At 43.0% G+C, this 25,173-nt stretch overlaps 1 protein-coding gene across 1 annotated transcript in view; it reads right to left on the bottom strand.

Moving 5' to 3' along the window:
- Positions 1–25,173, bottom strand: part of LAMA1 (laminin subunit alpha 1) — a 123,179-nt gene that overhangs the window by 53,936 nt on the left and 44,070 nt on the right. Inside the window, exons 17-33 of the mRNA XM_056138436.1 lie at positions 23,695–23,822; positions 21,924–22,013; positions 20,881–21,092; positions 19,041–19,147; positions 18,673–18,853; positions 17,826–17,962; positions 16,796–17,032; positions 15,877–16,020; positions 14,692–14,871; positions 13,266–13,451; positions 12,319–12,446; positions 11,668–11,788; positions 10,587–10,724; positions 7,756–7,877; positions 5,256–5,342; positions 4,551–4,744; positions 2,945–3,087 (exon numbers count right to left, since the gene is read on the bottom strand). Coding sequence (XP_055994411.1) covers positions 2,945–3,087; positions 4,551–4,744; positions 5,256–5,342; positions 7,756–7,877; positions 10,587–10,724; positions 11,668–11,788; positions 12,319–12,446; positions 13,266–13,451; positions 14,692–14,871; positions 15,877–16,020; positions 16,796–17,032; positions 17,826–17,962; positions 18,673–18,853; positions 19,041–19,147; positions 20,881–21,092; positions 21,924–22,013; positions 23,695–23,822 — 2,535 coding nt within the window. The remainder of the gene's footprint in view (positions 1–2,944; positions 3,088–4,550; positions 4,745–5,255; positions 5,343–7,755; positions 7,878–10,586; positions 10,725–11,667; positions 11,789–12,318; positions 12,447–13,265; positions 13,452–14,691; positions 14,872–15,876; positions 16,021–16,795; positions 17,033–17,825; positions 17,963–18,672; positions 18,854–19,040; positions 19,148–20,880; positions 21,093–21,923; positions 22,014–23,694; positions 23,823–25,173) is intronic.

The raw sequence follows: 25,173 nt of genomic DNA, 5'->3' as shown, positions 1-25,173 counted from the left end.
TCATTTGCATGGTTTAGCAATGTTCTTTTTGTGTAGACATAGGAAGACAGTGCATGCTATGCTTTGTAACATGGGAGTTAATTGACTCCAAAATAATACTTACTCCTGGGCATCCATATTGAGACTTAAGCCTCAATTACCCCCTAGCACTCCAAATGCAGGGTCCCAAAAAGGGACAGGATGGACCCAGTGCAAGCTGTAAGATACCCTGGATTCAAAAGGGGACAAGCTAAGCACCATAAGTATAATATCTTAAGAGCACAGTCATGGGACAAACTCTGTCATTACTCAAAATGGAGTAACTGAATAAGGACCCTGCTGGAATTAGGAACAAGTAACTTGGCCTGAGGATGTCCCCAGGCAAAGCCAACCTCTAAGCTTAATATTATCTCTTACTGTGTTCTTAGAAAATGCCTAGAAATATTATAAGAAGTAAATTTATATGATTTTTTTAAATGGATTACTAGGAGAAAGCAATACACCCTAGATGGAACCACACCATTGAGCAGATCTCCTAATAATCTGGAGTGCTGAACTCTCAGATGAGATTTTATCTTTGAGTTAGTCTCCTAGAACTTCCCCTGAAGGAGTGGCTTTACCACTGTTTGTTTTTATGAGAATGTTCAACCCCGCCTATGTGTACCCCCACTCCTCATGATTTCTATATAAACTATGCTGTAAAGGGTAAGAGGGGATAGGACTTTGAGGTCTATGAGGAGACTAGGATGATAGAAGTATGATGACTAGGACTATGACCAAACCTACGACTACAATTGTGCAGTAAAGGGTGAGATCAGACTACCCTGGGGAGAAGAGATAAATAAACTGACTACTGACCAGCCTGGGGCCCTCCTTCTCTGTTTCCTAGGTCCTTCGGCCAGAGGAATGGTTCTCAGCCATCAAATGCTTGGGTCCCTCATGCCCGCCCCCACTTTCTTTTGAAACTCACAAAGGATCAGCAACAAAATGAAATCAGAAACATTAAGTTTTTATTTTAGCAACATATTTCTGCATAAAGCATGAATTTAGAGTCTACTTATGCAGAAAATGATACTGCTGCAAATCTTGAATAAATACAGCTCAATTTCAATATTAGAGCCATTTTAATTTTAAATGTAATTGCTAAGACTTAAAAAAATATCAAGAACCAAGGAGATGGCTCAAAGGGCTTGAGCATACGCTGTGATGAAGGAGTGTAGGGCGTGGTTCCCAGGACTACATGGTTCCCAAGCACTGTGCTGGGAGTCCTCTCTGAGCACTGTCAGGTGTGGCCCACAGCCCAAAAAACTTACTTAAAAAGCTGAAAGTCTAAAATATAAATGTATTGAATGGTGAAAAGTACATATAATTACTGACAAGACCTTTTTAATGTGACCACATTACAAATTCCTTTATTTCTATAATTGTATTTAAATCAAAGAGCAACTATAAAATGACTGTACTACAGCTTAGGGTCAGGAAAGCTAAGTAATTTGTCAAAGTATAATTAAATAATAAAAACAATGAACAGTTATAGGGGTTGACAAGTGAATGAAGTGAGAATAGTGATTCAAAATTAGTTAAAATTTATTTAAATCAAGACTTTTTTCACTTGACAAATATAGAAACATATAGTTATAACCTTGGGACTCACGCTGATAGAAAAAGAGTGTCAGTAGATAGTATTAATAGTGCGTGTCATAGAAATAAATTTTCTTTATAATTGTTTGCATCTCTTAAGATTAAATTTTTTTTTCATGTGAGGGAGATAAAATAAATACGTATTTTAGAATTCCCTGTGGGGTTTTTTTTCTTGTCATTCTGTTTATAAATGGGAAAAAGGCCCCAAATAGCAAGAATGAATCACTGATGCAAAAGAATTCCAACACACAAGAGTGCACACACACACACACACACACACACACACACACACACACACACATCGCACACAGTACTGATGAATATTAAGTTTAATAAAAGCTGTCATATTTTTTTAAAAAATCATCAGGAATGAGTCTCCTTTTTATTTTTACATGACACAGTAGGTTATTTCAAATTCAAATGCAAAGATTTTGTCACATTTATGACATTTTTTTCCAGATAGAATTTAAAATACTAGAATAGAATACCCTCTAAGTCTGTATTGGGGGTAGGAGGGCAAAGGGCAATCAATATCTGGTCGCTGCTATCAGGGATCAAACCTGGGCCTCCTGCATAAAAAGGATCTGCTTAGCTACAGAGCTAAGCTATTAAGCCAATTCTTAATCTCGAAACCTTTTAGAGGACTCTAATCCTGTTTACTAAACACAAAACTGATATACCTGCAAAGCTTTCTGTGTAGTTTTCCAGAGAGGAGCAATGTCTGTGCACAGAAATTCCAGTTAAAAATAGTACATTCAGAGAAATTATTTCTTCTTCAGCATATGCCAGCAATAAAGAAGATGTTATGGGACTAGAGAGACAGTTCAATGGGATAAGTGCACAGTAAGGAGGAGGTGTGGGTGCCATCACTGGACCCACACAGATGAATCCTGAGTAGAGCTGGGAATAGGCCTTGCCTACCTCTGGTGTGGCCCAACCCCTGCCATGCCCTCCAAGGAAGACAATGCTTCTAAATATTTTCTATATTTATATTCTGACCACTGTTTTCAGTGAACCAAAGGCCTATAATAAAGAGGAGCAAAAGGACTTTTCTTCACCAAAAAGGCAAAAGGCTGGTGGTTGATCTTGTAAGGTGGCATCTGTGGAACAACTCTTACTCAAAGAATTCCTGTAGTGAGACAAGTGAGCAGCAGAGGGTGAAGTTCTAGAACAAGTTTTAGGGCAAGATGAATGCCTATCAAAGGTGCTCATTGGGAGGGAGATGCCTGCAGGCAGAGGATGAACAGAATGAATTCAACTGTCTTGACAGATGCCAGTCTCCCAGTGGCACATATCTTTGCATGTCTATATCCCAAGCACCCACCTGGAGACATATGGTTGTATTTTCCATAGTTGACAAAATTCCATATGGGACTGGGATACTGCCAGTGAGGTTCAGGGAAGTGAGGGCATCGCCGATACTATCCAAGTCATTCAGCAGCACACCTACACATTCATCATCACAAGCTACGAGAAAAAGATTTCAAGTGAATGCAAAGAGGTCTGCACATTTGCTTCTGCGCCTGCCTCGTTTTTAGACAGGCAGGGGCATTACAAGCCTTCCAAGAACTGGACCCACTGTGCTCTCTCACACCAACCGAGCAAATGGAGAGGAACAGGATGTATGAGGACTCGACATTCAGACACCAATGCTGAGATTCTTATGGGATCAGGGGCCTCCCTGGGACCACACAGAAGAAAACACATTTCCAGCATGGATCTCAGGTCATTAGTTACACAGATGTGACCGTCATGGAGCACTTGCTCATCTTTAACTTGAACTCACTGCAGTGGACTCTAAATGCATTTCCTTTCAGATCTTGGTTTGCCATTTTCTCAGATCATTTGCATACTTCAACAAGTATAGCTAGGGCTGGAGCGATAGCACAAGCGGTAGGGCGTTTGCCTTGCATGCAGCCAACATGGCCAACCCGAGTTCGAGTCCTCCGCCCCTCTCGGAGAGCCCGGCAAGCTACCGAGAGTATCTCGCCCGCACGGCAGAGCCTGGCAAGCCACCCATGACGTATTTGAAATGCCAAACACAGTAACAACAAAATCTCCAATGGAGATGTTACTGGGCCCGCTCAAGCAAATCGATGAACAATGGGAGGGCCTTTAACAAGTATAGCCAAAGAAGACCAGAGCAAAGATTTGATATGCTTTGGTCCATAACACCAAAAGCACAAAGCTCTCTCACTCCATGCATGATACCAGCACAACTTTCCATATTCACCAAGAGCCATGGACAGGAAAGACATCCCAAGAGAACAATCTCAAAAACTTGCCCTCAAAAAAGTCTGAAATGGGGCAAAATCCAGAGCCAGAACTGACACATGACTGTAATTAGCACTGTAGCACTGTCCTCCTATTTGTTCATCTATTTGCTCCAGCAGGCACCAGTAACATCTCCATTGTGAGACTTGTTGTTATTGTTTTTGGCATATCGAATATGCTACGGGTAGTTTGCTAGGCTCTGCTGTGCGGGCAAGATACTTTCGATAGCTTGCTGGGCTCTCTGAGAGGGACAGAGGAATCAAACCCGGGTTGACCATATGCAAGGCCATGTGCAAGGCCATGTGCTATCACTCCAGTCAGACTGTAATTAGGATAGTACAAATGACAACCCTACACAAGTGTCCTATCTTTACTATAATAGTCTCTTGGCTCCACAAAACTAAAGGGATCATGCAACTAAACTATGAGGATGCCGTCACTGTGCCCCTCGGGGTGCTGGAGAGATAAATGCAGTTATTCTAGAAAACCCTGTTTCTGCTCCAAATGCACTGCAAAAAGTTCAGCCGAGGCAAGGGTGATGTATGCAAAGTGAAGTAAAATAGGAAGTTCCTATGCTGCTGACACCACAGGACACTGTCAGAGGGACACATCTGACAGGAAAACCATCTTTCATTATTTGACAGAAGAATACCCACACACGCAATTGCTTTCCATTCGAATATGCCTGGGTTCACAATCTTCACATCTGAGCCCTGAGGCTCCTGGTCTGCAGACGCACTGCCCGGACGCGCGGTCACAGTCCCTGGTAAGTGAGCCTGTGGGACTGCAGTCACAGCGCTGACAGGTGCCTCCGGGGGCTTGAGGGTTCCCGTAATAGCCTGAAGAGCACCTGCAGAAAGGGAGAAACACAAGCATAGAGTCACGATAGTAGTGTTGAAATAAAGCCACTAGTTGCTGCGAGGGCACTAATTTATTTTCTGCCAAAGGATATGCAAAGTTCTTTTTCACCTTTTTACTTCTATTTCCTAAAAGGAGAAATGAGATGGTCCTAGAAGGCTCATGTGCCTACCTTATATAGGAAATTTTGTTTCAGAACAAAACAAAACAGGTTGTTTTGCCTCAGCAACCTTTCTCCCTCTCCCTCTCTCTCTCCCTCCCTCTCTCTCTCTTTCTCTCTCTCTCTCTCTCTCTCTCACACACACACACACACACTCGCACACACACACATACACACAAACCTCAGAGAGAGGGAGAGAGATGAAGAGAGAGGAAGAGAGAGAGAGAAAGAAATAAATAATGAACCTTTGTCATTCACTAAGTCACTAGGCATTAGTATGTCCCACTCATATAACAGGAGCAGCTGTGTCTAGAAAATTCCCTGTCATGTTCCCACCACGTACCTTTCACAATATCGTCCTTCATAACCTGGAGAACAGGCATCACAGTAGAAATTGTGAGCATCTTCCAATACACAAGTGGGACTGAAGCTGGAAGAAAATCATAGAAAAAAATTTTAGATATGCCATTTCAGATTTTCCTTGGGAAGTTATTCATTATTCTCTATATGCACAAAAATGTTCAAGAACATTTGACAACTAAACAAGCTCTTTAGGGATGAAAAGGTATTGGGTGAAAGGATAAAAATAAGCACATGACCTTTGTGTGTCATCACTTGTTTCCAAAGGCACTCATCAGACACTTGTTAAGGACCAGGAGGCGGACCTTAAAATCATAACTAGTGAATCACCAAACAAGAAGTTCCCAGGTAAAAAGTCCTGATTCTGGGATCTGATGAAGAATTACCTGATTTCTTAGGGGTCATGGTGATTAGAGAGAGCTGTTCACAAATATGAGTCAGATGGAGAGAAAGCAATGAGAGGCTGAGCTCATGGACTGATGAGAAAAGCAGGGAAGAGAAGCAAGGGCAATCAGAACAGAGTAGGTGACTCCTGAAAACAGGAAGTCATACCAAGCAAAGTGGTAGAAGTTTAATAACTGATGAAGAGGAACACCCTCTCATCATGGATTTCAGTTCTTGACTTGTACCTCTTTTTCCAATGTATTCCACATCTTAAATTACCAAGGCACCATGTAGGGGAAACAGCTGGGCACCTGCAAACTACTGAAAGAACCCTTAAAAAAACCCTGAGAGCTATCTGAGTTTGTGGGGGGGGGAGGGGAGGAAGAGTTTAGCACCAGTTTACAGGGTTCTCTGTCTTCTGTCATTCCTGACTTCTTTCCTCCTTACATACAGAAGGAATTTACTACAGTAGAAATATAAAATATACAAACAATAAAGCATGCCTTTTAAAAATCTCATAGGTGTATAATACATATGCCTTCATAATTTCTGGCTAATAGTGTAAAACTTTAATTCATTAATATGGGTTTGGGAGATGGTTAGAACATCTCTTGACTGAGAAGCAAAATATCCCATCAGTATAGAAATGTGCAAAGTAGAAGGAAGACATATTCTTTCCAAACTTTCTCTGGCAGTTAGTCATAAAGAGTTAAGGAAATGGGGCCTAGAGCAATAGCACAGCGGGTAGGACATTTGCCTTCCACGCGGTTGACCTGGGTTCGATTCCCCGCATCCCATATGGTCCCCTGAACACCACCGGGGTGATTCCTGAATGTAGAGCCAGGAATAAACCCTGTGCATCGCCAAATATGACCCAAAAAGCAAAAAAAAAAAAAAAAGAGTTAAGGATATGGAGGGTATATGAATGAATAATGTTTTCTAGTGTGGAAGTATATTATATATTCAATTATGTAATTCAATTGGCTATACCATACAGTTCCATAATAAAATTAACTTGGTTCTTCTCTTAGTGTTTGTACAATATTTAATTCTACTTACGTACCTCAATGAACACAAAAACTATCAAGCATAGATTATAGGAGTATAATTGTCAAGTCAAATTATATATACATGTATATTTTATTGTTTAAGATTAAACAATAGCAACAATGAATTGTTGATGCTTGAAAGTCTACAGGAGAAATTTGAACATTACCTTTCATTTTGGTGCTCATGATCAAGGCCACTTATTTATAGGCAATAAAAATGGAAGATTCAAACAAAATTTTTTAGCTTATTTTAGTATATGAAAAGTTGATATTTGGGGTTAGAAAGTTGTCTCAATTCAAATAGCCTGGGTTCTGTCCCCCGACCTTATGTGCCTCTCCACCCCAGCAACTTACAAGAACTTCCCTCCCCCACAATGAGCCAGTGGGAGAACCTGAGCATGATAATATGTAGCCCCCAAAACAAATAAACAATAAAGTCTAGATATTTTTAAAATGGGATTTTATCTATGCAAGTTTAACAACCCATCAAATGTTACCAGCAATATGAAACATTATTTATAAGCTATAATTTTCACTTCAATCAGAAAGAGCCCAGAGATATTTCTGTTCTCACTTAAAATTTCTAGTTCTTTTCTGCATTCAGATAAATCTGTATAATCCTCAAGAGTATATGGTAGAACGCAGTCACAATTTCATTACCATGCCACATATTTTCCTTCACCTCTCATTAGCCTATAAAATTCTAACACCGTTCCCTTAAATTAAATGCAAACTTATTCCCCTGGATCATTATTCATAAAACTAATAACAGTTCATCTCTAGGCATACAGGGTACCACAGGTTAGAGGCCAAATCAGTCTTCAAAAAATAAAACCTGAGAGACTTTAATTGGTTCTGTTCTAACAGCAATGTCAGCACACATACACTACCTTTCAAAGGATTCTCATCAAATACTTGCAAGAATTTACCACTTTTTCTTAAAACCAGCCTTTCTGAGCACATGATGAATAGCAATTAAAGTAGACTCCCGAGAGACCGTAGGCAATGAGGCTGGGATGGGAGAAACCCCAGCACACCTGCTCCTCTCACCTGGCAGGGGGGCGGTGAGGACAGGTGCAGAGGGAGCAGTCACCAGGGGAACCAGTCACCTGCCCGTAGTACCCGGGAGCACACACATCGCAGTGGTCACCAGCAGTGTTGTCCCTGCAGTTCTGGAGACCGGAGTTGCAAAAGGAGAAGGAAACAAAGGGGAAGTGTTAGAAATCCTCTTGACTCCTATCAGCATTTGTTCTTATTGTTGTTATTGCAAAGGCACTCAGCTTGGACATAATAGCTTAAGACACAGTGACATTTACACCTCAGGGTGCTGAAGACACACACAGCTATCCCATACAATCACATAGGATATGAACTGACCAGGAGGCTGTAGATTTGGGGCTTTGGGATACACAGAGCAAAGTTGTATCGAGTGGCTTAGCAAGGTCCTAAGAAACTGCCACTTTTTGTGGACATATTTAAGAGTTTGTCTCAGATGATTCCCAAGAAAGCTGCACTGACAATGGATGATCCCTGGACCACAGTTGCAGGAATAAGTAAGGCTGCTCAGAGCTGAGTTGCGCTGTGTGGGGGTGAGCTCTCCATTGTCAGAGGCAAGCAAGTACATTTAAATGACAGACAGACAGGTATGTTACAGAGTAGGCTTAAGATCTGATGGAACTCTGATGAGAACAGATGCTCTTATTATAACCCCGAAAGCCCCAGCTCTGAGCCCACACTCTCAGGTAGAGTCGGTTTCAGGTGCAAGTGCTAGACCCGAAAGAAGTCACAAGGGAGAAGATCTTTCAAAGAGGGAAAGAGCTGAAGCAAAGTGTGTTTTGCCAATTCCCAGGCAATTCTGTATTAGATTCATTGCCCGGTTGCTCGGCAGTGTGTGAATCCAATGTCATGGAATGTGGCATCTCATTAACAGACCCAGGAGAAGTTTCTCTTGGGTTCCAGGTAATACCTAGAATGTGCACTCACCTAGAAGCAAGGGGCTGCCTGAAGGCATAGATCGTTACTATACTAGGGGGTCTTCCGTCCATGATCTCTGTGAACTGGGTTAAGCAGCCTGTGCTGTCCCCCAGGAACAACTCAGCAGGTTTTGTCTGATGGTGAACTCAGAGCTTTTGTCTGATGGATTTTTGACCATGAAAGGTACCGTAATAATTTAATGTCGCAGGAGCACTTAATCTTGTTCCAATAATTATCTGCACTGAGGGAAGATGGATGTAGCACAAAGAATGACCAACTGCTCTTACCTCTCCCTGTGATCAAAGTACCCACGATTGACCAAGGGACCTTACAGCTAATTGCAGCTCACTTAAAGTTCCCTGAAATCAATTCTTTTAAAATTTCTTAATAAAGTGTTCTTATTCTCAATTTTTCCAGGAGGACTTTACTTTTGTCTGGAGCATGAGCTGATTTGAGTAGATAAAATAATTTTTATAGCATTGTAGCAATTTGCATCTTCATTAAGTCTATTCATCTTGTATGGTTGAAATTATTTTTACTTCTCATATATAATGAAGTCAGCAATATGTTTCTTAATTGAGGAAGACCAGTGCTTCAGTTTCACCTGTGTACTACTCTAATTTAGAAGTTTTTCCAGTGAAAATGTCTTTACACTATATAACTGAAAGATACTTCTGAAGGGAAAGGAGGAAGACGGATGCAGGGTGTCTGGGGGTCAGCTGGGAGTCCATTGTCCTAATTCTTTGACTCTTTAATTCTTTTTAAGCAACACCCTGACTCTGGAAGCCTCCAAGTATGTCTTTCTCAGTGGATCACTCTGTTTCCTTCAGATATATTTCACCTGAGCTAGTGGCATAATGTATACAAGCAGCCAATGTTACCATGTTGCCTATACAAAGAGTAAAACTTCAGTAGCAAAAGATTCTGGAGTATCTCCTATTAGAAGTATGGTAGGGGCAAGTCTTGTGTCTAATGCAGAGCACAAACCTATCTGGTCACTTGGTCCTTTTTAGACAAGAGTTTAACAATGTCCCCAGTGCCTGCCTTAGTCTAGCTCTAGGGCTTCCAAACTTATTTACCCTGAAGCTTCCTCTCCAGGAAAAAAAATCACATAGTGCCCCCTGGCTATCTATCTTCTTTAAGAGAACAAACAAAAAGTGACCCATTTGCACCTGTGGCTAACAAGTCTTTCTGGATGATTCCACTGGCCCTCAGAGTGGAGGCCTTTTGCACATTTTGGAAAACACTTGGCATAGGAGAAATATTGCCAAGAAGCAAATCCTTGCTGAGATATCCAGAGGGATTAGCATTCTTCTTCTTTTTATTGTCCAAAGGAGAAGGCAATACTTAACACGGGGAAATGCATTTTCAACAGTGATCTTAACTTATTTTCTCTCATTTTTGGAGGGGGGTGGTTTTTGAGCCATAACTTGCAGTGTTCAGGGATGACTCCTGACCAGTGCATGTGAGTTGCTCCCTGAGGTACTCAGGGAAACAAGCAGTGCCAGCAATCAAACCTGGGCCTCTTGCAAGCAATGTAAGTGCTCTAACTCTTTGAGGTATCTATCCAGCTATGGTATTTGTTTACTGTAAATTACTACAGGTGACTTTTTAAGTGATATGACACATGGTCATAGAATCTATATTGCCTACAACCACCAGTACCACTTGTATATGAAATTAAGATGCATTTAACTAATTCCCAAATTTATGTCCACAAACAATTCAAGGAAGTAAATTTGCAACATTTAGTGCATGATCTGCTAAGTTTGGACATTCATAGAGGAAATATATGTGTACCTCACCTTTGGTGCCTTTCTCAAAGCTAAGGCACTAGTGTGACTGTGAACCATAACCTGGTGTCTATTTTTACTCTGACCTGTATACAATCACCACCCTATGCATACCAGACACTTTCCAGTCTCGGAGTCACAAATGTCACTGTGGTTGTTGCAACTGCAGGGCACACAAGGAGCAAGCAGGGGGAGGGGTCCTCTGTGGTCACTGCCAGGAAGTTTTCCTCGGTAGTAACCAGGCGCACAGTCCTGAAGGGATGAAAAATGAAAGACATGAACTAAGAAACCTGGCAAGAAGAAGCCGAAGGATGGGAGTAGCTGTTTCTGCAAAGAAGAGATGCGAGTGATTAACAAGCATATGAAAAGATGTTCATCATTGCTAATCATGGGGCAAATATTCATCAAAAAGCACAGTGAGGTATCATCACATGCCCATTAGAATTGCTGCTGTGGAAACTAAAATAGCCAAGGTCTATTAAGTATTCGTGGGGACCTGGAGAGACTGGAATCCTGCGCACTTGTGGTGAGATGTAGAATGAGCAATAGGGCAGGTCCTTACATAGCGACCAGCAGAATCACCATATTATCCCCAGCAATTCTACTTCTGGGTATATGCTACAAACAACTCCTAAAACCATATAAGTTCTCAAGAGCAGGGTCTTGGAGAGATGTTGGACACACATGCTTATCATAGCTAAAACCACCCAAATGTCTATTGGAGGAAGAATGGATAAACATTATGTGGGCTCACATACAATACCTATTCAGTCTTTAAACTGTTTGATAGATGCAACAACAAGGATGAGCCTTGAAGACGTTATGCTAGTAAAATAACCCAGTCTGAGAATACATATAAATGTTATCTGATTGCACTTATATGAGGTCCCTAGAGTCGTTAGGCTCAGAGATAGAAAGTAGAACATGGTTGCTCGAGTCCTAGGTGGGAAGCAGTTGAGAGAATAATAGTTCAATGAGGACAGAGGTTGAGTTTAGCAAAGTAAAGCATCTGGGAACTTAACATTATTAAACTACACAGTTAAAAATTGTTGAGATGGTAAAATTTATACATGTTTTAGCGCACTTTAAAAAAACTTTAATAGAAAACTTATATAAATAAAATATGTATATTTTGTTTATTGTTTGAGTTGTTGTAACAAGGATATTTAAACCCAGGAAGTGAATTTTGATTGACCTGACAGGATAGTCCAGCAGAGCCCGGTGGACAGAGACACTTCTCTATCATCGATGCTGCCTCCTTCCCCTGGTGCAGTGCTTCTGCTTTCTCGCCAACCTCCATGGAAATATTCGCGATTCTGTGGAGCCATTGAACAGAAAAATGAGAGGAAATACCATTACTCAGAAAGATAATTCCTATCTAAAGCAAATATTACATAACCATATTAGCACATACTTTGAATCAGCACTTTCTGGCAGTTTGGGGGTAGTTCCTACTCATGACTGTAATGGAAACAGGTGAAGGTACACTGATCCTGTCACTGAATTTTAGAACTTACAAAAGATATGACAGAAAATATTATGAACTAGAAATTTTGTCCTAACTCAGGCTCTCTCATAAAACAGAAGGCATTGCCATGGAAGGGCAGATATAAAACTTATCTTTCACATTCATTCTCAACTAAGATATAGCCATTATGAATACTATATCTACATTAGTACAAAAGATGAATATTTTCCACACATTTCATAATAATATTAAATAAGTTTTAGCAAGGAATGGAAAAACATATGGTGGTGAAGTTAGGAACCCAAGATAAAGTGAATCAAATCTCTTCGGTTCAGTTTCAAAGAAGATATTTTTTAAATTCTGTAAAGTTCCAAGTACCTGCTTTGCTGTAATCCTTGTCCATAGGATGCTTTGATGAGGATGTACTCAATATTACTAAGAACAGACATAAAGTCTGAGCGTGTGACAGCTTCCTCAGACACAGAGTTAAAGTATTTCCAAAAATTCTGTGGATAGAAGTTTAACACATTGTGTGAAATTGAGAGAAAAATCTCAGTGGCATATGAACTTGGCTTTCATAAATTATAATTTTTTTATTTTATTTAATGATCAATTGGTTAAATTGATTAAATTATTTAATGATTATACATGTTTCTAGACATGACGCCAGTTCTATGCATGATGCTACATTTAACTGACATGAAGGTAACTGGAGCTTCTGAGGGGCAGAAGCAGAGTAGGATTCATTTATCAATAGACAAACATCATTCACAGCAGTCCTGCCATGCTGGAATTGTCACTAGACAATTATCAGATGAATGAACACATGCAACCCAGATTCAAGTTGTTATAACCATACAGGTTAGGATTTGGGCACCAATATAAAAGATTTAAGAAGCAATTCCCACTAAATTAACATGAGGTAAATAGTGTATATGTGTGTGTGCATATATATATATAAATCTCATAAGAATATTAAATGTGAATTCTTTTTAGAAATTTTACTAAAATTCCCTTGAATTTTGTTACCAAGACTTGCTGGTCTAGGTCTGTCTCCGAGTTAATAGCACTGTGAATTTATGGTAATATTCACATTTTTTTGTTTTGATTTGGTATTTTGGGGAAGTGGGCCACACTTGGTGGTGCTCAGAACTTACTCTTGGCTCTGTGCTCAGAGACCACTACTGGCTGGGCTCAGGGAACTATATGTACCGGGTATTGAACCCAGATCAACTGTGTGCAAGCACCCTACCTGCTATACTACCGTTCCAGACCTCGGAAGCTCACACATTAAAAGGGCTTTCATGAAAAGAGTACAACATCACCTCTTTCATTCCTATTACATGCTCTTGTCTCACTCCATTCTCCGGGGCAGGTAAATCCACATAAATGACTTGCTTCCTGGTCCGGCCACCTTTAATGAGCACTTGAGGCTCGAGGTTGAAGGTGCCGACACCATGGGAAGAGTAGAAGGCCACGCTGTACCTCAGTTTGCCACCATAGGCCAGGAGCTGTCAAAGAGTAAATTGTTTATTCTTTTGAGTACTGGTCTTAAAGTACAAGTGAAAAATCTTTTTCTTTCTTTATTTTTTTTGCTTTTTGGGTCACACCCAGTGATGCACAGGGGCTACTCCTTGCTCATGCACTCAGAAATTACTCCTGGCAGTGCTCGGGGAACCATATGGGATGCCTGGAATCGAACCCGGGTCGCTGCGTGCAAGGTAAACTATACTATCGCTCCAGTCCAGGTCATGACAATCTTATGCTAGAGAAAGAAATCTAAAAACAAATAATCCCCTGAGTGAAACATGTCACTGCAATTTGTTTCCTTCTACTTTACTTCTATTGAATTGACCCCAACTATATAGCTTATTTCATAATAAATAGTTGTATACAGGAATTATTTCATAATACTTAGTTCATATACAGGAACTAACTCTGGGTGTTTGGAGGTCACTCCTGACAGCGTTTGGCAATTCAATGCAAGTCTGTTATTAGGTACTCAGGCCTTCAAGTGCCCTAGGGTTACCAGGGATACCCTGAGGATGCTGAGTTGGTTGGCCCTGCAGTGCCAGGGATGGAACTCAGGGCTTTGCATATGCCAGACCAAGGTTCTACAATTAAAGTGTGATTGATGGCAAAAAGCTCCCCATACTTGATGCCTACAAGTCAGTGAGTTTAGGAGTAAGTATACACCTGGAAGTCAATCAGCACCATCTGAGACACAGCCGTTACCTTCCAATATTTTCTCCTAACAATACCATCAAGGTATCAAATTGATACAGTAACAAGTTGCAAATCAATATAGTACTTATTTGATGATTTTCAAGATCTTTTGGAATGAAAATATCTGCTATATTTCTATGAAAACATTGAATGCATCTTTGCAAATTTTAGGAATCTGACCTATTCTGATGTTCACACAGATTGTAAGGAATCTGACTATTCCGATGTTCATATAAACAAAATGCAAAAAATGCTTTCAAGACTCTAACAAGGAGTTTTTCTTTTCCTTCCTGTTTTGCTTGACAATTTCTCTCTCTTTTCTCTCTCTCCCTCTCTCTCTCTCTCTCTCCTGATAATTTCTTGAGAAGAACCTCCCCAGTCTGATAAGTGTTAAAACTTCCCTATCCCTACTTAAGAACAGAAAACAAATGCCCACTTCAGTGCAAGATAGACCAACACTATCCTGATAAGCAAAAAAGCGCCCATGCACCCCAGGAACCTCTCTGGGACAGGTGAGGGCTTTACCTGGTCTCCCTGGAACAAGCTTGGAAGCCGCCAGTAAAATGGCTCTTCTTGTACATGCTGCCGGACTCTCTCAGCATCCAGGAGGATGTCTGGGGCCTGCAGATACACCCCCTCAGTCGTGCCCTTCAGGTTACTTTGAGAAACCACATGAAGAAGAGGCTGAGCTAAGTCCAATGTCACCTAGATGGGGAAGGAGAAAAGTCACACGTGTGTGATTCTAGACCTTTCATTTGTAAGAGCCAACCACTATTTCATGAATTGAAAACTAGAACAAGGAAGACTTCCCCATAAATTTAAACATCTGGATTAAAATGAACTGACCATGAGTTCAGTGACAGTCTACCGGTCAAAATATTGCACCACTGGGGCAATGTTCAATTATACAAAAGATATGGCTTTGGATACCACAGGAGTTTTTTGTTTGTTTCTTCTGTTTTAGTTTTTGGACCACACTGCGCTGTGTTCAGGGACTCTGCCCAGCATGGTGCTTGGTAGACCACATGGGCTTAGGGATGGCTCCCAGGGCACTGTGCTCCGGTTCTTCAGCTCTCTTCCCCCATCAGCGGTTCTAATAGGTGCTGAGGCCACTCCTGGTGAATCTCTTCTTGGCGGTGCAAATCTAATAGCTCAGTGTTTGGGTCTGGCACTGTGGAGTTCAGGGTTCAAAGGTGCTCAGAAGCCAGTAGGGCCACATACACATCAGTGCTTGGAGTCCACCTGGTGCTAAGGATCAAACTCAGGGACCCAGAGTGCTGGGCTCTCCTCTGTTGGAGCATAACTTTTTTTGGTTTTGGGCCACACTGGTGATGCTCAGGGCTTACTCCTAGTTCTGTACTCAGGGATCACTCCTGCAAAGATCAGGGGACCAAATGGGATGCCAGCGATTGAATCGGACCTGCTGCATGTAAGACAAGCATTCTACCTGCTGTACTATCTCCTCCTTTGGACCATATCTTGCACATAGTTTTAATTTCTTAACAACTAAAAGTTATGTTATACAAGTTATAGAGTAATGTCAAATTCCTTAAGTTTCAGGCCTATTTACTTTCTTGGGTCAAAGACCTCTGATTTATAACTAACCCAAATGAGCTTAGTCTAGATTTTCTAAGGCCATAAAAGCAAAATTTTATTAAGCACTGACCGTCTCCTCACCCCCTTTCATCCCCAAGGGAGGTTCAAACTCACAGGTGTCCTCATGTAACCCTCAGCCTCTGAGCACAGCTGTGAGAGTCCAAAGCAGAAGCACGGGATGCAGCCCAGGGGCTCGTCAGCATGGAGGGCATAGGTGCCAGCCCGGCACTCAGTGCATTGAAGACCAATGACGTTTTCCTTAAGAAGGAAAGATAAGAATTATTTTTTTCAACCTGGAATAAGGGACATGATTTTTCCAGTAGAAATGAGCAAGATACAAAGATAATATTGGACCAGTGCAAAATTTTTGTCGCCTGGTCACCATATACAAGAAAATAATTATCAGTTATTAAAAAAATCACAACCTGACACCCCATGTTATCTATTTAACCTGTATATTAAGATAGTTTGGCTACTCAGTCGTATGGAACACAAGCTAAAACACTCAGCATGATTTTGAAATTGGTGCCATCTTCCACCATCTGTAGTGAATAGTATGGATCCTATTTAATGGATCATTCATTGGAAGACCATATGCAGAAGTTAACCCACACTCTTCTTTGATAATTTCATTTGCCATTCTATTGTTACAAACAATATGGATTCAATTTGTTTGTACCTGTTCAGGGAGCAGGCTTGAGAAGATGGAAAGTTAGGGACATTGGTGGAGGAAAGATAACACTGGTGGTGGGATTGGTTATTGGAGCATTGTATGCCTGAAACAACTGTACTAAAACAACTTCAATACAGTTAAATAAATACAGTAAATACCATAAATCATTGTGTTTAAATTTTTTAAAAAGTCTTCTCACCACACCAAAAAATTGAACCTAGACCAAGAAGACAGTATGAACTTTTATTCTAAAAGGAGACAAAAATCTAGCTGCTTAATTTAAGTTATTAAAAGTTGTCCCCGCCCCCCAACCTATTCCCCCCCCCCCCCCCCAGAATAAGTGGATTCAGGAGCTGATACCTTGCAGGAGCAGGCTCCAGTTTCCTCTGCACAGCTGCAGAGACCTTGTTCTTGACCGCAAGTGTCTGGCAATGTCCCTCTGGGGTCACAGGCACAGGCCACACAATCTGGGAAGTCCCTGTAGCCCGGAGAGCACTGATCACAGCTTGCTCCCCCAAAGGTGGGCTGACATTGGCAATGGCCGGTGAGCACATCACACTGCTGGCTGGCTGAGCCAGTGTGGCTGCAATTGCAGGCCTGAAAGAAAGGAAGGAAGGAAACGGAAGTAACACAGAGGCTGCGTGGAAGCTTTCAGAGCAATGCTCCCCAGGCTTCATGACATAGTGGACTTCGGGCAGGTACACTGGCTCTCTCGCTCTTGCTGGATGGACTCACCCTGCCCTGAGCCAACAGGAGGAGGCAGGAATGTGCTGCATGATGTTTTTCCATGTTACACACACACACACACACACACACACACACACACACACCAGCAGCAGCAGCAAAACTGTTGCCTGAAACTCGATCTGGTTCATAGGCCCAGTTTAGCAACATCATCTTAAAATTACAGAACTTTTTCACCTATTTTCAAAATATAAGCCAAGCCTAAGTTTAACTAAAAGAAATTACATGAAAAAAACTAGACTCCCCCTGCCCCCAAACTGTGTATAATTCTCAATAAAACTATAATCCCCAATAAAGTGATCTATATGCAGCACATATGGCAAAGTACATTTATAGTCAACTTTTGTTGTTCTAAACATTCCACAGCTGAAAGGGAGCTAAGAAAATGTATTTTTATTTCATTTGTTTTGGGGAATGGTGATCAGGAGTCTTGGGGTTCCCACCTAAGGCCCCTGGCCAATGAAGGGGTGGTTCAATGTAGGGGCTCTAGGATATGATGTTGCTTGGGCCCTAAAGTGGCCCTAATGAGCTTTAAATATAAATCATATGAGATTCTAACAGGTTAAAATCAAACCGAATCCACTGAGCAATGGAATCTGTGAGGATAAAGCTCCCCTTTAGGAAAAGCCCATCTGAGAACACCCACCTGGCACCCGAATTCCAGGTCATGGCCCCAGTAGCCTTCCTCACATTCTTCACAGGCCTCACCCCGTGTGTGCGGAGGGCAGAGACACTCCCCCGACTTGGGGTCGCAGCTGTTCTGAGTGTGAGCACAGTCGCAGGCTACAACAGAGAAAGAAGTGTTCGGTTAGGATTGCAAATAGTACAATCTGTACTAAAGGGAAATGGGCAACACAAGACAGGTCTTTTCAATCTGGAATGTTTCATTTTCAAGTATTCTTAGCTCTTTTAGGAGACTCCCTGATTTCCAAGATTCCTTCATGTCTCACCCTCCGGATTGACTTCTCCACGTGAAGAGATGGTGCTGGGAGAAAGGATATATAGTAAGGGAGAGACAGACAAGACAGAAAAAGAGCCCCTCTTAGGAAGAAGAGGTAGTTCATGTTTATTGAGCATTTACTGTGTGCCAAATGTTATATAAAATTTATGGAGATTAGAAATTTCTTCTCCACTTTACAGATAAGGGAGCTCAAACTCAGTGACATTCATTGACAAACCTAAGCGCCGACAATTAGAGCAGCCATAGCCAAAGCTTGTGTATGGACCCTGAATAGGAATCAGGGAAAGGATGAAAAATATCCTTAATTGTACATGATAAGAAGAGAAAGAGGAAAGTTGTATCACTAAAACTTACAGTTAACTGAGCTTATATAGTTACATTGGTTATAAACCATGTGACCCCACCCACTTGTGCCCTCCCAACACACACATAATAATAAAAAAAACTAAAGTAACTTAACATAATTAGAAGGAGAATGGAAAGTTAAGTCAAGATTACCATAAAATCTCAACTAATAAATTACGGAGCTTACGTGTACAGCCACCATCCTGGAATGCGTAGAAGCCACGTGCACATCTGTCGCACCTGCTCCCAGCCACTCCTGGTAGACAGTGACACTGACCTTCATCCATGCAGTCCTCTGACACGGAGCCTGAGGTGCTGCAGTTACAGGGCAGGCAGCCGAGCCCCGAGTCCAGCCCATAATATCCGAACTGTTGCACAGGAAGGGCAGGTCAAGGGAGCCAAAACACATTTTACCACACAACTAATCTGCACTAAAATGCTTTCCAAATCAAATAAGTCTCTCATTGGATCAAAGTTGTCTTGACCCATAAGGTGGCAATTACAGGCATCACTGACAAGGTCATTTATCACATGTAATGACAGCGAGTGTCTTACCGCACACTGGTCACACTGTTGTCCTGTCACATGTGGCTTGCAGGCACAGAGTCCAGTCTCATGATGGCACACGCTGGAAAGGGAGCCTTGCCAATGGCATTCACAGGCTAACACACACATACACACAGACACACACACACAACAGGCATATTAGAGTTCATTTCTAATATGATTATAATAAGACGATAATTCTCAAAAGAAAGAAATCGAATATTTATGTTTCAAATAACAAATATAAAAAAATAAGCTTTTCAAAAACTTGAACTTCAATTTTTTTCTGAGGACCAAGCCTTGACAAGGTTGGGGAAGACCTGAGTACCAGTATTTTTAAGTGTGCTTGGGTGATTCCAGTACGGATAAAACCAACCTTGAGAACCGCGGCTCTGAACCACATTAGCCAGCCTCAAACTCCCACAGCCTGGGGTCCAACTATGTGTTTCCCCTCTCTACACCCTCACATGCTACTCCCTAATTGACACGGGTCATAACTTCCTAAATTTGATCACAGTGCTAAGTAGAATGCCTGGAAAGAAAGACTCAGTAACACCCGAAGGAATGAATCAACAGCTACTGCAAAGATAAAAAGAAACAAAAGCTGTGAAAGCAGTCTGTAATCTCGGAAGCATTGCACAGATACCAGTCATCACAAGGATCCTCCGGTGACAACCAAGGTGGCTGGTTGTCCCCATCAACATACCAATCAACTGACCCAGGACCCTAAAATGTCATCTCTTGCTGGGTGGCAGTGAAAATCTTTCCTGTGCTTTTAGCCCCCTCTTGTGTCTACACACTGTACTAGCATATTCGGACCCTTTAGAGGAAGTTACCAAATAATTTCAAATTGTCGTTTTTAACACTTGTAGGGGAAAAAGTTTTGAGAGTTGGTGGAAATCTATATACTAGTCATCTTTGGAATATGAAAATTCAACCTTTCTCAGCACCAGGTTCTTTGGCATCTGTAATTTAAGGATCGGAATGTCCAGAGTGACACAGTGAGTGGGTGCTAATTCTGACACAAGCTGCTAAAAGGTGTAGGTCTGATTCAGTGGTAAAAGTCCCCCTGTACAGGAGGATTGTTCCATAGCTGGAAGCCTGCCTCATGAGCAAAGGGGAGAAGGCAGCTGGATTAGAGAAGGGATCACTAAGAAAATGATGGCTTGAGCAACAGGTCAGGATGGGAGATGTGTGCAGAAAGTAGATAAAGGACCAAACGTGATAACCTCTCAGTGTTTGTATTGCAAACCATAATGCCCCAAAGTAGAGAGTATGGAGAATATTTTCTGCCATGGAGGCAGGGTGAGGGTGGGAATGGGGCATATACCAGGGATATTGGTCATGGGAAATGTGCACTGGTGGTGGGATGGTGTTTGATCATTGTGTGATTGTAACCCAAACATGAAAGCTTGTAATTATCTCATGGTGATTCAATAAAAAAAATTTTTTTTAAAAAAGAGTCTCCTCCCCTGTAACCTATATGCTTCTGACTACTATTGGGCCTGCCATCCCTGGGACAATCAGAAAAGAATCGGGTCTGAGTCTCCAGCTGGCATTAGCACTGCAGCCCCTGAAGCTACAGGTACACCTTGGAGGAGCCATGACACATTCAGCAGCACCTGCACCAAGACTTTTGTGCCCGGGGTCCAATGGAAGCCTCACAGCCACCGCTGGATCCAACCTCACGGCCCCTGTTTGACCAGACCTCACATCCCAGTCCTGGACCAGAACTCAGAGTTCAGCCCTAGACTTTACCTCACAGTCCAGACTTAGACCGGACCTCACAATCCCCCAACTAGACTAGACCTCACGGCCCACCACTGACTAGGCCTCCCAGGCCACTCACCACGGCAGTTCTTGGCAGTCACAGCGTCCCCGTAGAAGCCCTCAGCACACCTCTCGCAGTGGGCACCCTCGGTGTTCCCCAGGCACCGCAGACATTCTCCAGTGACAGAGTCACAGTGCCCGGCCTCTGAGGGGTCCACGTTGCCACTACAGTTACACGGAATGCAGGATTCCCCAGGCACAGTTGGGTTTCCATAGTAACCGTCTGCACATCTGCATACAAGATTGAAATGGGATGCAAATAAGTGCAAGGACTGGGGTCCTTAACCCCCATACACATACCCCAGGGATCCTGGGAGTGGTCCACAATGGGGCTCCGAACACTTTACCCAGGAGGCCGGCTGAGAAGGAGCCATGACGCCAGTCTCTGGCAGCCCCGAATCCGACTCATTGTGGAGACAGGGGAATCCCATCCAAGAAGATCCATAAATCCAAGTGGATGTTGTTGCCCTGGGCCCCAGGCCAACTGGGACTTACAGCCGCCACTCGGGTCTCCTAGCAACTTCAGTCAGAGCTAGGCACAGAGATTCACCCATGGGAAAAGCAAGGGCTGCCAGGCTCTTTATTAAAAGACAGCCATTCATCAAACTAGCCCACCCCTGATGTCTCGGAGCAACTAGCACTCAGGGCTGGGCATTGTTAAGGAGAATGACGGCCATCAAGATCTCCTTTCCAAAACATTCCTGGGGGAGGGGGGGTCACTTTCTTTTTTAAACCCCCCAGCTGCTTTTCTCCTATGTTTATGTGAAATCACAATTACATACCAAAATTGTTAAAACAGCAATGTCACCACATATTGAAAAATGAACGTATGGAATTTATAGCTATTGAAAAAATAGTGTGAATTCAAGACTGGAGTGATAATGCAATGGGGAGAGTGCTGTTGCATGTGCCACAAATGGTCCCTTGATCTCTGCCAGCAGTGATCTCTGAGTGCAGAAGCAGGAGTGGGCCCTCAGTACTGAAGAGAGTAGCCCCAAAAAAACAAAACAAAAAAAATTGATGTGAATTCAAATTCTAGAAGGTGAATGAGCTGCATGGTACCTCTCACACCAAGTTCCCGAGTACCCCGGGGCGCACTGGTCACAGATCATTTCCTCTCCATCAATGTCAAGGTGGCAGGTAGGGCTGAAACTGTCAAGAAGAAAAAGAAACATAATTTTCTAATGGGTGATGCTGAATATTTAAACAAGCACTGGATTTCTGTACTCCTGTCCTCACAAGTTCTCAGTGTGTCCTTTCTGCATGCCTGAGGCCCACTGTGCTCCTGAGGACTGGACACTGTGCCTTGCTCATCCTTCAGTCCAGGGTGCATGGCCCTCTTTCTGCCTGGCTTATCCCCTAAGGTTGTCACCTCCTCCAGGAGGCTTGCCCTGGCGCTCCTGGTGGGACAGTGTCTCTTTCTGGGGCCAGGGTGCTGGTCTTTCTACCTCCCAGTCACTCTCTCACTGACCAAGAGTGACCCCCGTGGGTACTGTGATCAAGAGCCTTCTGAGGTCAATAGTCAAACTCCCACAAAGCGCCCTTGCTGCTGACATGGGTCCCTCCAAACACTAAGATCTCATCAGAGGCACCCTGGCTGTAATAATCATATATAATGAAATCGATAGCACAGCGGTAGGGCGTTTGCCTTGCACGCAGCCAGCATGGCCGATTCAAGTTCGATTCCTCTGCCCCTCTCGGAGAGCCCGGCAAGCTACCGAGAGTATCTCGCCTGCACGGCAGAGGCTGGCAAGCTCCCCGTGATGTATTCGATATGCCAGACACAGTAACAACAAAGTCTCCAATGGAGATGTTACTGGGCTCGCTCGAGCAAACCGATGATCAACGGGAAGGCCTTTACTTTGCTTACTTTACTTAATGAAATGTCAAATTATAATTGTTACATGGGGATTCTTAGGTACAGGTGGCAGGAAAGTGCTGAAGGGGGTGTTCACGCGAGCCACACGTGCCCCAGCCTGATGGGCTGGCCATGTCATACTGTCTCCCCAGAATCATGCCCTGGAGGCATAAGCTTCTCTGGGACATCCCCAGACTGGGCACGCGCCGTGTCTCTCTGTCCAGCATGCCCTTCCCTGCTGCTTTCACATTCCTTCTCAACCTTCAACTCTCACACCAAGAGCCTTTGAGTCCTGCCCGGCAGAATCCCACTGGCCAGAGGCCACATCTCCTGCAGTCCACACCTCACAGACTACACGAGCTGGCAGTGACAGTTGCACAGCTTCAGACTCAGAGCACCTCCCATGATACTCCGCCCATTCTCACTGAGCTTGGTGTTCCCATACCTTGGCCATTACATTAAACAATAGCAATGACAATGACAAAACCAATTCCTTACGCCAGTAGCAGTCTTCCATTCCTCTCAGGATCCCCATCCCTCCACACCCAGTGATAGACACACATTGTATACTTGTGAAAGGGCTGAAACTAACACTAGACCACAATCAAACATGCATGCAGATACATTTACCATCACTAGATCACAGGGAAACTTGCATGCAGATACACTTACCATCACTAGACCACAGGGAAACATGCATGCAGATACATTTACCACCACAGGGGAAACTTGCATGCAGATACATTTACCATCATGCAACTTTTCTTGCAACATTCAAAAATACCATTTTTTCTCTTTTTTTAAAAAACAAAATGAACATCAGCTTTTTGGCTTTTGTTTTTATTAACCACAGCTGGCTAAAACATACTCTTATTAAGCAGGAACCTTCCTCTGAAGATCTCTGTACACCTCTCAATGGCATCTGGGTCCCAGGGCGAGAGATGGGGCAAGGGTTGGGGTCGGGGGAGAACTTACTTGTTGGAAGCAGTGGCGAGAGGGCAGGCACAGGGCTGGCAGTCCCCTGGGGTCCCCTGCGACGGCCGTCCATAGAAGCCGGGCACACACTGCTCACAGTGTCTCCCCATGGTGTTGTGCTGGCAAGCCTGAAAGATATGCAGGGAAGCACACTGGGTTCAACTCCATCCCTACACACAGCCAAGTCCCACTTACACCGGAAGGCAAAATGCTCAAACAAGGCACTGGATTCTGTTAGGTAGGGAAGGGTGGCCTGTGCCCAAGTGAGCAGAAGTGTTTCAATTGCATCCATGGAAAGTGGAAGTGCTTCAAACCAAGGCAAGGATAAGGCACCAGACCACAGGGCTGGTAGAAGAACCAACCAGAAAACAGAATCAAAACACCAAACAGCACTTTCCATTATCAATGGTGGGTGCAGCTCTGAGACCCTGGGGGAAAGGGTACAGGGAGAAGAGTCCACACCACCTGTCTTTATTGACAGGCAGAATGTGCATGTGTGTATATGAATGTGTGTATGTGTACACTGGTCTAACTGTGAGTGTGCGTGTGTGCGACAGCGTGGTGGTCCTGCTGGTTTGAGGAGATGGGATCTGGATGGAGGGATGGGAAGCCAGAACTGCTGATATGGGGCAGAGGAATGGACTGCCACAGAATGAGAGCTGAGGAAACCTTCCCAGGAGAGCTTTCAGCTTGCTCCTGAGCAGTCAGAGCTCACACAGAGCACAGTTCCATGAAGACAGATAAAGAAATAGGGCTGAGCTGTAACAGACATACTCAAAGTTCACAGAGCTCAGAGACATCAGCCTGTTGACCATCCTGTGTGAGGGGCACCCTGTTAGTACCCAGTACAGACCCTGGTAAATTGCCATGAGACACTCCAGGGCAGACTTCATTAATAAGAGTGCTAAGTCTACCCAGGATTAAATGCAATTCTATAACTGCACAAACAAAGCTTAGAAACAATTCTTGAAACAAAAGAGTGAATCTGAAATTGTCTACCTGCTTGCCAAAATAAATCTCAGATGCCATAAAGGAAGCCACAGAATTCAGACACTCAACAGTGTAACAATCGTAATCCAACAATATTTATTACATAATCAAAAACCACTGGATTTGCTCCCACTAGCCAAACCTGGAAAATAAGTGCTCAGGGACTGCTGCTCAGTCATGTGGAAAATCATCTTATGTTTTGGGACAAGATGGATGGAAATAGTGGGGGTCATGATAAGTTGGGTAAATCTGATGGGAGAAAGACAAATAATGAGTGACCTCACTCATAAGTGGGCCATCGATAAATCAAGCAAGGGGAAAGACCAAACAAAATCTCAAAGCTGAGGTTACTGGAGGAGGTGCTGCAGGAGGGGGCTGGAAGGTGGAGGGGCCCCCGAGGCGGTGGCAGAAGAAGTCAGTACTTGACAGTGGGCAGAATGCACTAACAGATATTTTGAAGTGTGAAATTGGACTTCTAAAATACATACA

Source organism: Sorex fumeus, unplaced genomic scaffold (assembly GCF_029834395.1).
Source record: "Sorex fumeus unplaced genomic scaffold, SorFum_2.1 ptg000128l, whole genome shotgun sequence".
Classification (NCBI taxonomy): Eukaryota; Metazoa; Chordata; class Mammalia; order Eulipotyphla; family Soricidae; genus Sorex; species Sorex fumeus.
Note: the sequence above shows the minus strand (reverse complement) of the source record. Positions and strands in the feature narration are given on the sequence as shown.